The sequence below is a fragment of the Nerophis ophidion genome, linkage group LG05 (genome assembly GCF_033978795.1).
Source record: "Nerophis ophidion isolate RoL-2023_Sa linkage group LG05, RoL_Noph_v1.0, whole genome shotgun sequence".
In the NCBI taxonomy this organism is placed as follows: Eukaryota; Metazoa; Chordata; class Actinopteri; order Syngnathiformes; family Syngnathidae; genus Nerophis; species Nerophis ophidion.
Window position 1 is genome coordinate 52,515,261 of NC_084615.1, and position 12,881 is coordinate 52,528,141.

The 12,881-nt window shown below is 37.6% G+C and overlaps 1 protein-coding gene across 1 annotated transcript in view; it reads left to right on the top strand.

Annotated features, from left to right (window-relative positions):
- The window catches only part of polr1a (RNA polymerase I subunit A), a 60,267-nt gene that overhangs the window by 9,496 nt on the left and 37,890 nt on the right, over nucleotides 1-12,881 (top strand). The window contains exons 8-11 of the mRNA XM_061901511.1: nucleotides 2,057-2,137; nucleotides 7,087-7,198; nucleotides 10,473-10,614; nucleotides 10,688-10,861. Coding sequence (XP_061757495.1) covers nucleotides 2,057-2,137; nucleotides 7,087-7,198; nucleotides 10,473-10,614; nucleotides 10,688-10,861 — 509 coding nt within the window. The remainder of the gene's footprint in view (nucleotides 1-2,056; nucleotides 2,138-7,086; nucleotides 7,199-10,472; nucleotides 10,615-10,687; nucleotides 10,862-12,881) is intronic.

Here is a 12,881-nt window from a genome sequence, read left to right on the forward strand (position 1 = left end):
ATAACGTCCATTGTGTAATTTACATAATGTCCATTGCGTATTTTACATACATCAAATAGGTTAAGTGTTAATACTTTTACACAATAAACTACAGATGTTTACCCATATAAATATTAAACAACATTCACATTAAACATTACACACAATGTATGTGACTCATCACAATTAAACCTAAGGTCAGAGTCGTGTATAAAGAGAATACGGACTAAACAGGCGCCATGACAAAGTTTTCTGTCGTCAAAGATTTGCGCCAACCTGCGATACACGTTTCTAATATAGCTAATATAGACACTTACGTCACGTGTCGCTTTCATTTTAAGACTTATATAAGGCCTTTATTTTTTTGCGGCTCCTGACAGATTTGTTTTTTGTATTTTTGGTCCAATATGACTCTTTGAAAATTTTAGGTCGCTTACCTCTGGGTTAAGCTAACACTGCGACATTGCTCACATAGCATTAAATCATTCAATCGGGTTATTAAGTATAGTTATATAGCACAGTGCAGACAAAAAAGACAGTTTAACTGTAATACAAAATAATGTATGTTAAACCCTAACCCTGTAACTACATGTGCCACTGTCCTTTTTGCATATGTCAATGGTTAGAGGATACTACGTATCGTTACAAATTGTCTTTTTATTTACTGTTGTTGCATTTACCGTTTCATTATCTCAACCGTTGCCGTAAATTGTAGGAACTGTCTCCACGATTAGATGTAGTTTTGGGCAAAACTTTCTGTATATTTTTGAGGCTGGTTTCTTAGCCAAACTGTCACCGAGTACTCTTATTGCCGTGAGTATGGTACATACTTTGTCACAAAACACAGAATTTAAACAGGCACTTCTTACTTATTTTTAAATGAAACTGGCGTTTTACCTGTGCTGGTTAATACAACCAATAACGGAGCATTTTATCTTAAGTGAAGAATAAAAATGTTGGGCCCGCTCAAGCATCAAGTTACCGTGTATTAAGGCTGGGCGATACTGGCTTTTATTAATATCGTGATATTTTTATGCCATATTGCGATATACTATATATATTACGATATTTTGCCTTGGCCTTGAATGAACACTTGATGCAGTATGATGATTATATGTGTCTACATTAAAACATTCTTCTTCATACGGTATTAATATATTCTACTTTTAAACTTTCATGCAGAGAGGGAAATCACAAGTCAATTGACCAAAACTGTATTTATTAAATACTCTTCATTCTCTCATGGGTGACTTTTTAAATGAAAGAACGAATTAATAGTGTTGCTACCTTTTTGTAGTAACACTTCTGCTGCATACTTCGCATATTGCTGTTGTCTGCTGAATATCTTCCCACTTGAAGCCAAACCACCAGATGATGGATCCCCTGTTGTTTATTTTGGGCATTTATTGTTCTTCCTCCATTTGTGATCAGTTTCGGACCTTCTCTCTCTTGTAATGTCACAAGCTCTGCTCCGCTTGTACGACCTGCCTCAGCCAACGTTAGCCATGCTGCTACCTCTCTGCTCGGCGACTGCGTATGACGCTAGACGCCCATCAGTATTTGACGTATGAAAGAAGGCGGGCTTGTTTTCCGTCTCTGTGAGAATGAGAGATGAGGAGTGAGAAACTCCTGTTGTGTAATGCCAGCAGCTAAAAGCAACTCGACCTGCCTCAGCTAATGTTAGCTCTCGGCGAGAGCGTATGACGCTAGACGCGCAACAGTATGTGACGTATGTAAGAAAGCGGGCTTGTTTTTTGTGAGAACATATAATTGAACATTACGATATAGTCATTTTCTATATCGCACAGAGACAAACCTGCGATATATCGTTTATATTGATATATCGCCCAGCCCTACTGCGTATAGAGATCTCCGCTGACTTAATGCATTGGTAAATGTCAAAAGTTGCTGCAAAATCCACAAAAACAAGTACCAACCAGCAGGAAAAGTGGGTTTTGCATAATATGACCGTGACATATATGCTTCAGGCCTCTATGATGCTGGCCAGGATAAGTGGTATAGAAATAAAAGGTAATATACTGTTGATACTTAACGGTTATTTGCTGGTGCATTGTAGATGACATGATGGCTGGAAAGAGAGTCTACCTGACTGCAAGTACTGCCAGAGAACACACCAACATACTGTGGGAGAATGAAGGTAAGGCACCAGAATCAGTGTTTTTTTGTTTTGTTTTGGAGCGAGGCAGTTAAACCTTTTCAAGGATTGGAATGTTCCAGGACAATGTTGACCTCCAATTCGTTTGGATTAAAAGCCACTTTGTCTATAGAATGTAATGGAAACAAGTAGGGGTGGGCGATATTGCCTTTTTTTTAATATCGCGATATTTTCAGGCCATATCGCAATATACGATATATATTACGATATTTTGCCTTGGCCTTAAATGAACACTTGATGCACATAATCACAGCAGTATGATGATTCTATGTGTCTACATTAAAACATTCTTCTTCATACTGCTTTAATATATGCTACTTTTAAACTTTCATGCAGAGAGGGAAATCACAACTAAGTCAGTTGACCAAAAGTGTATTTATTAAAGTTATTAAGCAATGGCACAAACATTCAAGTAATTCCAAAACATACATTGCGAGATTGTCAGAGACATTTTAAGTGTCAAATAAAAATTAGCTGCATAATAGGAAATCAAATAGTATTTGTCCTTCACTATGTGGTATGTTACTAAGGTTATGAAATGATCTTCATTCTCTAGCGAGTGACTTTACAAATGATGCTACATATTAGCAGTAATGCTACTTTTTATAGCAATGCTTTTACCCCCCACCCTTGACAAATTACGGTTGTCTGTCCGATATGTTCCCACTTGAAGCCGAACCACCGCCAGACGATGGAAACCCTGCTGTTTTTATTGGGAATTAAGTCTTCCTTCATTTGTTACCAGATCCGCACCATCTTTGTCTCGTACGGCTACGTTGGCAGCTAACGTTAGCCACGTCGCTACCTCTCTGCCCTGCGAGGGCGTGTATGTGACGTATGACTTGACAGTTTGTGACGTTTGTAAGAATGTGCGCTTGCTTGTCTGCAAGAAGCAGAGACAGGAAAGAGCCTGAAGTGTACGCCCGCAGCTAAAAGTCCTGTGTTTGAACATATACTCGAATATTACGATAGTCATTTTCTATATCGCACAGAGACAAACCCGCGATATATCGTATATATCGATTTATCGCCCAGCCCTAGAAACAAGTAAATGTTTTGCGGGTTAGCTCGATAATTTTTTTCATTAAGGATAGGATAATCAAATGCGTTAGTACTTTAATGCTGACAGCCCAAAAATATTTATTTTTTAACAATTTATTTCCTATTAGTTTGTTTTAGTACAAAATATGATCTGAGGGCTTTCAATCGATCGCAACTGGACTGTTTGGTTTGTTTTAAAGGTTTCTTCATCAGTTCATGTTTAAAGACTGATTGATCAGATCTACTCTTGTACTCAGATTAGTCAGATCTAGTCATTCGGCTGGTACCAACACCTCAGTAGACTTTATCAGTTCATGATCATAGACTAATGCCAAAACCCCAAATATTTATACTCTAAAACAAGGAGGTTGTGCCTGGGCAAGAATGATTTCGCTCTATCGTAGCGAGAAAAACAACAGTTTTGATGCAAGTCAGTAATCCTATTGTCAAAGCCAACGACAGTCGTTGATGTGTAATCTCCCCTTGCTAGTATTGAGGTGTTGTGTGGCAGAACGATCGCTGTGGATCGACTACTACCAGTCCAAAATAGTTGGAATCCCCCACGTTAGCATTCCATTCAGTTGTAAACAAATAGCACATATGGCATTCTGGTCACTTCCCGTGACCAGAATGTTTCTAACTTCTGTCATTTGTTGGAGGCTAAATTGCAGAGTATTTCAGGAATGGTTGAAAGGACAGTGTTGTATGTGTGAGACAGGTGGTGTCGCAGACCACCTCCTCTGTTAAGGGATGGTTTTTCAACTTTGACGTAGATGGCTTTTCTTAGTCCTCTTTTGTACCATCCGTCCTCCAGAATCTGTACATTTTTGTTCTCAAAGGAGTTTTGTTTCTCTCTTAGGTGCATCTAAATCTATTAGCATGAACAGATGAAGCCAACTGAGGTATCGGTACCAGCCGCAAGACTAGATCTGACAAATCTAGTCCAGTTTGTTCAACTGAGTCGAGAGTCCAGCTTATCAATTCCTTGTTTTAGACATTTAGATTTTGGACGACAGCGCAGATTTAGATTTTAGAGGAGGAGTCCTAATTTCTAATATCGGTCCGATAATTAGTGTGGACCCATAGTAATAAGTACAATGTGTACAGTATAAACATTTTGTAGGGCTCAACAAAAAACAAGACTCGTGCAATTAACTTAATGGTAAAGGCTACTTCCTGACTACGGTAACACACTTAAGACAAACTGAAATGAATGAATACTTGAAGATAGGGTGGGCGATATGGCCTTTTTTTAATATCTCGATATTCTTAGGCCATATCGCGATACACGGTATGTATCTCAATATTTTGCCTTAGACTTGAATTAACACTCAATACATATAATCACAGCTGTATGATTTCTATGTGTCTAAATTAAAACATTCTTGTTCATACTGCATTAATATATACTCATTTTAAACTTTCATACAGAGAAGGAAATCACAAGTCAATTGACCAAAACTATTTATTAGCAGGTGATTTTTCATATGATGCTACATATTAGCAGTAATGCTATTTTTGGTAACAATGCTTGTGGTCACACTTGACAAATTAAAGTTGTCTATTTGACATCTTCCCGCTTGAAGCCGAACCACCGCCAGACGATGGACCCCCTGCTGTTTTTCTTGGGAATTAATTCTTCCTTGACTAGCACCTTCTTTCTCTCGTATTACCACTCGCATGGCTTCGCTAGCATCACAGAAAACGTTACCCCGTCTGCTACCTCTCTGCTCCGTGAGGGCGTACACGTATGTGACGTATGACATGACAGTATGTGACGTGTGGAAGAAGATGCGCTTACTGCCTGTGAGAAGGAGAGACAAGAAGGAGTGGGAAAAGCCTGTAGTGTAATGCCCGCAGCTAAAAGCAACTGCGTGAAAACGTATACTCGAATATCACGATATAGTCATTTTCTATGTCGCAAAGAGACAAACCCGCGATATATCGCGTATATAGATGTATTGCACAGCCCTACTTGCAAATGAGACTCAGAATTGTAATACAACAATATACAACAGGACACTGTTTAAAGTTAAATAGAAAAATGAGGATTTATCAATAAGCATATTATCATTTGTTATCATAAGAACACATAAGTATTGTATGGTATACCGGAAGTGATAAGTACTGTGGAACTAATGAATTTATGCTGACGTGTGGTGGTGACGTACAGAGCAGCAACGCATGATGTTGTGTGTCAAAACGCACACACAAAGCGTACACAAGCAAACACAGTAGGGGAAAAAAAGAATAACGGCTAAAAACAACGCATTTCTACTGGTTATTAAAGAGTGCGTGAAGCGCAATATGGAGGTATTTGGGCTTATAAACTATCGGTAAATGTGAAGCTATTAACACGACAAGCGGTGCTTTAAAAATGCCTCGCCAAAAGTGGCATTACTGTATTACCACCTTCGCTTCAAATTTGGGTAAACATTTAAATAACAACCATTCATATATGCACAATGAGTTTACAAAGTGACAGGTAATAATTTACCATATATTTCGGAGTATAAATCGCTCCGGAGTATAAGTTTCACCTGCCGAAAATGCATAATAAAGAAGGAAAAAAAACATATAAGTCGCACTGGAGTATAAGTTGCATTTTTTGGGGAAATGTATTTGATAAAACCAAACACCAAGAATCGACATTTAAAAGGCAATTTAAAATAAATAAAGAATAGTGAACAAAAGGCTGAATAAGTGTACGTTATATGACGCATAAATAACCAACTGACAAGGTGCCTGGTATCTTAACGTAACATATTATGGTAAGAGTCATTCAAACAACTATAACATATAGAACATGCTATACGTTTACCAAACAATCTGTCACTCCTAATCGCTAAATCCGATGAAATCTTATACGTCTAGTCTCTTACGTGAATGAGCTAAATAATATGATTTGATATTTTACGGTAATGTGTTAATAATTTCACACATAAGTCGCTCCTGAGTATAAGTTGCACCCCTGGCCAAACTATGAAAAAAACTGCAACTTATAGTCCGGAAAATACGGTAATCAACTAGCTTTCCTGCTGTGCACAGACCTATATGTAGACGTGCACACAGCTGCGCGGCTTGTTGCCAATTATTAGCGCAGTACAACCGCATACCTGGATTATGTTACAAATTCCTCAAATTTTTGTTTCATTTTTAACAATGTGTGTTTTACCTGTTACATGTCTTATCGATGTAGTTTTATCCATAGTATTGTTTTTAGTATTTACTATTGATTGTATTTGTCTTAAAGCCAGACCAAGAGTGGCAACCAAAAATCATGAAGCATTTAATACAATGTCAATAAAGCTTTCTATTCTATCCTAGAGTATGGCAGGCTATATGTAATATATACACTTGTGAATTGTTTCTCTGAGTGCAATAAGAAAAGTGTGTTAAATACATTTGTATTTTTATTTCAATCTTGTAAAAATGTTTTTGAGTGCAACAAGAAACGTGTAATGTATCGTAAGATTTTCTGTTAAAATGAAGCCAATGATATTTTTTGTGGTCCTCCTTAATTTTGAATAGTAACAAAGTATCGATATACATTTTGGTATGTCGATATTGGTATTGGGACAACCCTAGAACACACACAAAAGTACAGAACTTTGGTGCTGTTCAGTAGTGTCATTAATTCCCAGATACTGTACATTGGTACCATATTAGTTCAAATGTGAAATGTATTTATCCCTACCTATGTATACTTGACTAATTCTAACTATTGCATAAACAGCACATGTCTAGATAAGCCACTTATAAGATCTGTAATTTGATCTCATCTGTATTTATTTTACCACGTTTTGTCTGTCCATTGAGGGTGATACTGTACGGAAAGTTTGTTGATGAAAACAGTAATGCAAATTCATCATAATCATTTTCCCCCCCAGGCTTTGTTCTGAAGTGCTTGTTTTCTGGGCTGGATAACGACTCAAAATCAACTGAAGAAGGTTTCTCTCCCGACCTCCTCTTTTTGGAACTGCTCGTGGTCCCACCTTGCAGGTACAACACAACCACATTAAATGACAACCTATGTTATGTGCATTTATAAGAAGAAAATATATTGTGTATTTTAACTATTTTCCCCTAAAAGTCGCATTAACAAAGTGTTTTATTCGATTACTCGACTAACTGAAATAATTAATCATTAAATTACCGTATTTTTCGTAATATACATGAAACAAAATGACGTCACAGCCGATTTGTGAGCGTTCCAGTTACGATTTAAAAAAATCAAGATGGCCACATCCACAAAAGCTATTTTTGCTCTTGCCTTTTTGAATATAACCAGCCTTTGGGAAAATATGCACTCTCTCTGCAACCTTCAAACACGGTGGATGATGAGAAAACACGTATATACCACATGAAATGTGTACGAATGTAGTTTAGCTACAGTGACGGTACCATATATAAACTTACACCAATATATTTAATGATATATATCTGATTTACTGTAACAAAAACTAACCAGAAATGCTAATAACGAATATTATAAAAGCGGATATCATTGTTTATATCCTGAGTAGCCATCTTTGAAACGAACACAGAAATTCGACCTCCGACTTGGAACTCGGATATTCCGACTCCCCAGTACAAATGGAACGCACAAAAAGTGTAAGAAAAAAGTAGCGGGTTACAGTCTGGAATTGACGGTACTCAAATACTAAAATAATCATTAGCTGCAGCCCTAATTAGAATGTGTCTATATGTTCAATATGCAACATCAATATGGAAAGGCAAAAAGAAAAGCACAATCTATTAAATATACATAACAGTGGTGGATGGATCTTTATTTTGGATGTACAGTAATTGATTCATAATTAGGGATGGGAATCAAAAACTGGTTCTTGTTGAGAACCTGCACCCAGGGTTTCGATTCCTGGGAGTCGGAGTCATTTGACAGTGTTTTAATGATTCCCTTATTGATACCTTTCGGCACGCATGACTTCACAACGCATGGCGTCGATTAGCAGCACTGCCGTTGGAATTTATTCACATGAAAGGGAGACAACAGGGCAACGTGCAATACTTGTAAAAAGGATATTGCATCAAATTGAGAAAACACTAGCAGAAATATTTGAGGACACAGCATTTGATACCGTTGAATGAATGAGGCGTTTTTGATCCCCTCTAAGACGCAAGTGAATCACCCACAGTGGCGGCAAAGTCAGCAAGTCCTCCGCTTTTAACACTGCAGGTTACGAACAAACTAACACTGCCTATCATGTTTAAACATGCTATTAACTGTAAACGTGAAATTAATATTTCTCATTCATCTCATGACAAGACGGCGTCTGACCGGCAGTTTGCAGACCACCTTCCTAAGAGGTGTTCTCCACAGCTGGAGATACCGTGATTAGTCAGAAATATTGCGTATGCTTCCTAAAAAAAGATATTCTTAATTTTGTGCAAAATATTAGTCGCTTTTAATAGTGAAGAAATTGCAGTGTGCAGTTCTACTTGACTTTATGTCTTTGACGTAGTTACTTACTTTTGAGCGCTCACCATATATACTGCATATACATTCAAAAAAAAAAAAAACAACTCTAATTTCTGTTTGAAAAATGTCAAACATTTTACTTTAATTTTATTGTAATTGTCCTTTGTCACAGAATAATATGTTGTATTTTGTTTATTATTACAGTATAATATGTATTTTATTATTATTTTTCAAAACAAATTATTTTTTTGGGGCACCCCATAGAGCACTGTTTCTCAAATGGGGGTACGCGTACCCCTGGGGGTACTTGAAGGTATGCCAAGGGGTACGTGAGATTTTTTTTTTTAAATATTCTAAAAATAGCAACAATTAAAAAATCCTTTATAAATATATTTATTGAATAATACTTCAACAAAATATGACTGTAAGTTCATAAACTGTGAAAAGAAATGCAACAATGCAATATTCAGTGTTGACAGCTAGGTTTTTTGTGGACATGTTCCATAAATATTGATGTTAAAGATTTTTTTTTTTTTGTGAATAAATGTTTAGAATTAAGTTCATGAATCCAGATGGCTCTCTATTACAATCCCCAAAGAGGGCACTTTAACTTGATGATTACTTCTATGTGTAGAAATCTTTATTTATAATTGAATCACTTGTTTATTTTTCAACAAGTTTTTAGGTATTTTTATATCTTTTTTTTCAAATAGTTCAAGAAAGACCACTACAAATGAGCAATATTTTGCACTGTTATACAATTTATTAAATCAGAAACTGATGACACAGTGCTGTATTTTAATTCTTTATTTCGTTTTTTCAACCAAAAATGCTTTGCTCTGATTAGGGGGTACTTGAATTAAAAAAAAGTTCACAGGGGGTACATCACTGAAAAAAGATTGAGAACCACTGCCATAGAGGGTCTTTTAAGACCTCACTGTTGTATTAGTATAGGGCTGGGCGATATATCTATATACGCGATATATCGCGGGTTTGTCTCTGTGCGATATAAAAAATGACTATATCGTAATATTCGAGTAAACGTTCTCACGCAGTTGTTTTTAGCTGCGGGCATTACACTACAGGCTCTCCTCGCTCTTTCCTATGTCTCCTTCTCACAGACAAGCAGGCGCACATTCTTACCTACGTCACATACTGTCACGTCATTAGTCACATACGTATACGCCCTCGCCCAACAGAGAGGTAGCGGCGTGGCTAACGTTAGCTGTGATGCTAGCGGGTTGTTGCGAGGGAAAGAAGGTGCGAATTTCATAACAAATGAAGGAAGAATTAATTCCCAAGAAAAACAGCACAGAGTCCATCGTCTGGCGGTGGTTCGGCTTCAAGCGGGAATATGTCGAATAGACAACTTTAATTTGTCATGTGTGGGGCACAAGCATTGCTACCAAAAATAGCATCACTGCTAATATGTAGCATCATTTGCAAAGTCACCTGCTAGTAACTTTATTAAATACAGTTTTGGTAAATTGACTTAGTTGGGATTTCCTTCTCTGCATGAAAGTTTAAAAGTACCATGTATTAGTGCAGTATGAACAAAAATGTTTTAATGTAGATACATAGAATCACCATACTGCTGTGATTATATGTATCCAGTGTTCATTCAAGGCTAAGGCAAAATACAGAGAAATATATCGTATATCGCGATATGGCCTAAAAATATCGCGGTATTAAAAAAAATGCAATATCGCCCAGCCCTATATTAGTATACTCTTGTTTTTGTCTAAACAACAAAGTTGATGGTAATCAATGTATTTGTTATCCCTTTATCTAAATGAGAATTGATATGTGTGAACATAACATCCTGTAATCTGTCAGGTATCGTCCAATCAATCGACTGGGTGACAAGATGTTTACCAATGGTCAGACAGTAAACATGCAAGCTGTCATGAAAGACTCTGCAATCATAAGAAAACTGCTCTCTCTCATGGCTGCTGAGAATGGTACTCAGAAGGATGATGTAAGATGAGATAAGCGTACATATTTTTATACATGGACATACTTTTCCTTAATCTAAACATGTCTCCTTTTAGGGGACAGAAACACAGGCTGAACAGACAGACCAAACTTATCTCTCAGGTATTCCAGGACTGACGTTTACAGATAAGCTCTACTACACTTGGATTCAACTTCAAACCCACGTCAACATTGTCTTCGACAGTGACATGGACAAAATGATGACAGAAAAGTACCCTGGAATCAGACAGGTACAGTATGTCATGTTCAAAAACAAAGCAAACCACTGAGTTTCTGCAGCCTCTAACTTGTGTGGCCAGAGCGTTACTTTTAAATAGAGATACACTGACAAAATCAGTCGCAAAGGAATGGCTTCGGAACCAATACAAATTTAAGATAGGGTATGCACACCAAATACAGACTGTGTGACTACCATTAAATAGTGACAATAATATCCATCCATCCATTTACTACTGCTTATTCCCTTGGGGGCGCTGGTGCCTATCTGAGATACAATCGGGCGGAAGGCGGTGTACACCCTGGACAAGTCGCCACCTCATCGCAGTGACAGTAATATTGTACATTAAAATAGTCAGGCCTGATGGCTTATAACATTCTAAGGAATTCAACAAAATAATCACACAAAGTGGTAAATTATGGGGCGGCATGGCGTAGTGGGTAGAGCGGCCGTGCCAGAAACCGGAGGGTTGCAGCTTCGCTTCCCACCTATTGACATCCAAAATCGCTGCCGTTGTGTGCTTGGGCAGGACACTTCACCCTTGCCCCCAGTGCCGTTCACACTGGTGAATGAATGATAGGTGGTGGTCGGAGGGGCCGTAGGCGCAAACTGGCAGCCACGCTTCCGTCAGTCTACCCCAGGGCAGCTGTGGCTACATATGTAGTTTACCACCACCAGGTGTGAATGAATGATGGGTTCCCACTTCTCTGTGAGCGCTTTGAGTATCTAACAATAGAAAAGCGCGATATAAATCTAATCCATTATTATTATTATTATTATTTATATTATTATTATTATAAATAAGAAATTAAAAAGCAAACACCAGCCTGAAATGCAAAATAATACATGCAATGCAAGGAAAAGCTAACAAATAGACTAAACTTTATTGCCGACCTTAACACGCTAACAGCAGCCCTCGGTTACATCACCGCTAGCCAAAATAACAACACAACACTTTGTCATTATGCACCAATTGTGGTTGCATCGATTGAGGTGCATTCATGGAGGAATGGTGGGAAAAAGTATTTCCAGTATATGGCAATACGTTGCATTACTTTTTTCTAACAATATAATATCGATTTTTATTGAGGTTGAAATGGTATCAAATCTCACGGTGCAATATTATCATGGTATTAAGGCCGTGTTACCATAGTATTGCGGTATATTTCCAAGAAAAAAGCTTTGTAAAAAAGCCATAATGTGTCAAATGAAGTGTCGGGAATTTTTAAACACACTTACTGTAAATGTACATAATGTTAAAAGGTTTTAGTCATATTTATTACTACAAACATGTATTTTTAAATGCAAATACTTGTATAACATCCACTGTTTCAAGCAAATATTTAAAATAATAACTTACAGTTGATGTCTTTTAAAGGCCTACTGAAACCCACTACTACCGACCACGCAGTCTGATAGGTCATATCATACATCAATTATGAAATATTAACATTGCAACACATGCCAAAAAGACCGGGTTAGTTTACTAAATTACAATTTTAAATTTCCCGCAGAGTTTCTTGTTGAAAACGTCGCGGAATGATGACGCGTGCATGTGACGTGACGGACTGTAGAGGACATATTAGCGCAGCACCATTTGCGGTTATAAGTCGTCTGTTTTCATCGCGCAATTAAACAGTATTCTGGACATCTGTGTTGCTGAATCTTCTGCAATTTTTTCAATTAATAATGGAGAAGTCAAAGTAGAAAGATGGAGGTGGGTAGCTTTAGCCTTCAGCCACACAAACACATGGTGTTTCGTTGTTTAAAATTCCCGGAGGTGAAGCTTTACTATGGATCAGAGCGGTCAAGCGAACATGGTTCCTGACCACTTGTCAACCGGCAGGTTTTGGTGAGAAAATTGGGGTAAAAAGTCGCCTCTTACTGGAGATCAGCTGAGCTTGCGCCGTCGACTTCCCTCAGAGACTGGCGTCAAGACACCCGTGGACACACCCCTTCGACTATCAGGTGCTATTTAATCTCACTAAAACACTAGCAACACAATAGAAAGGTAAGGGATTTCCCAGAATTAT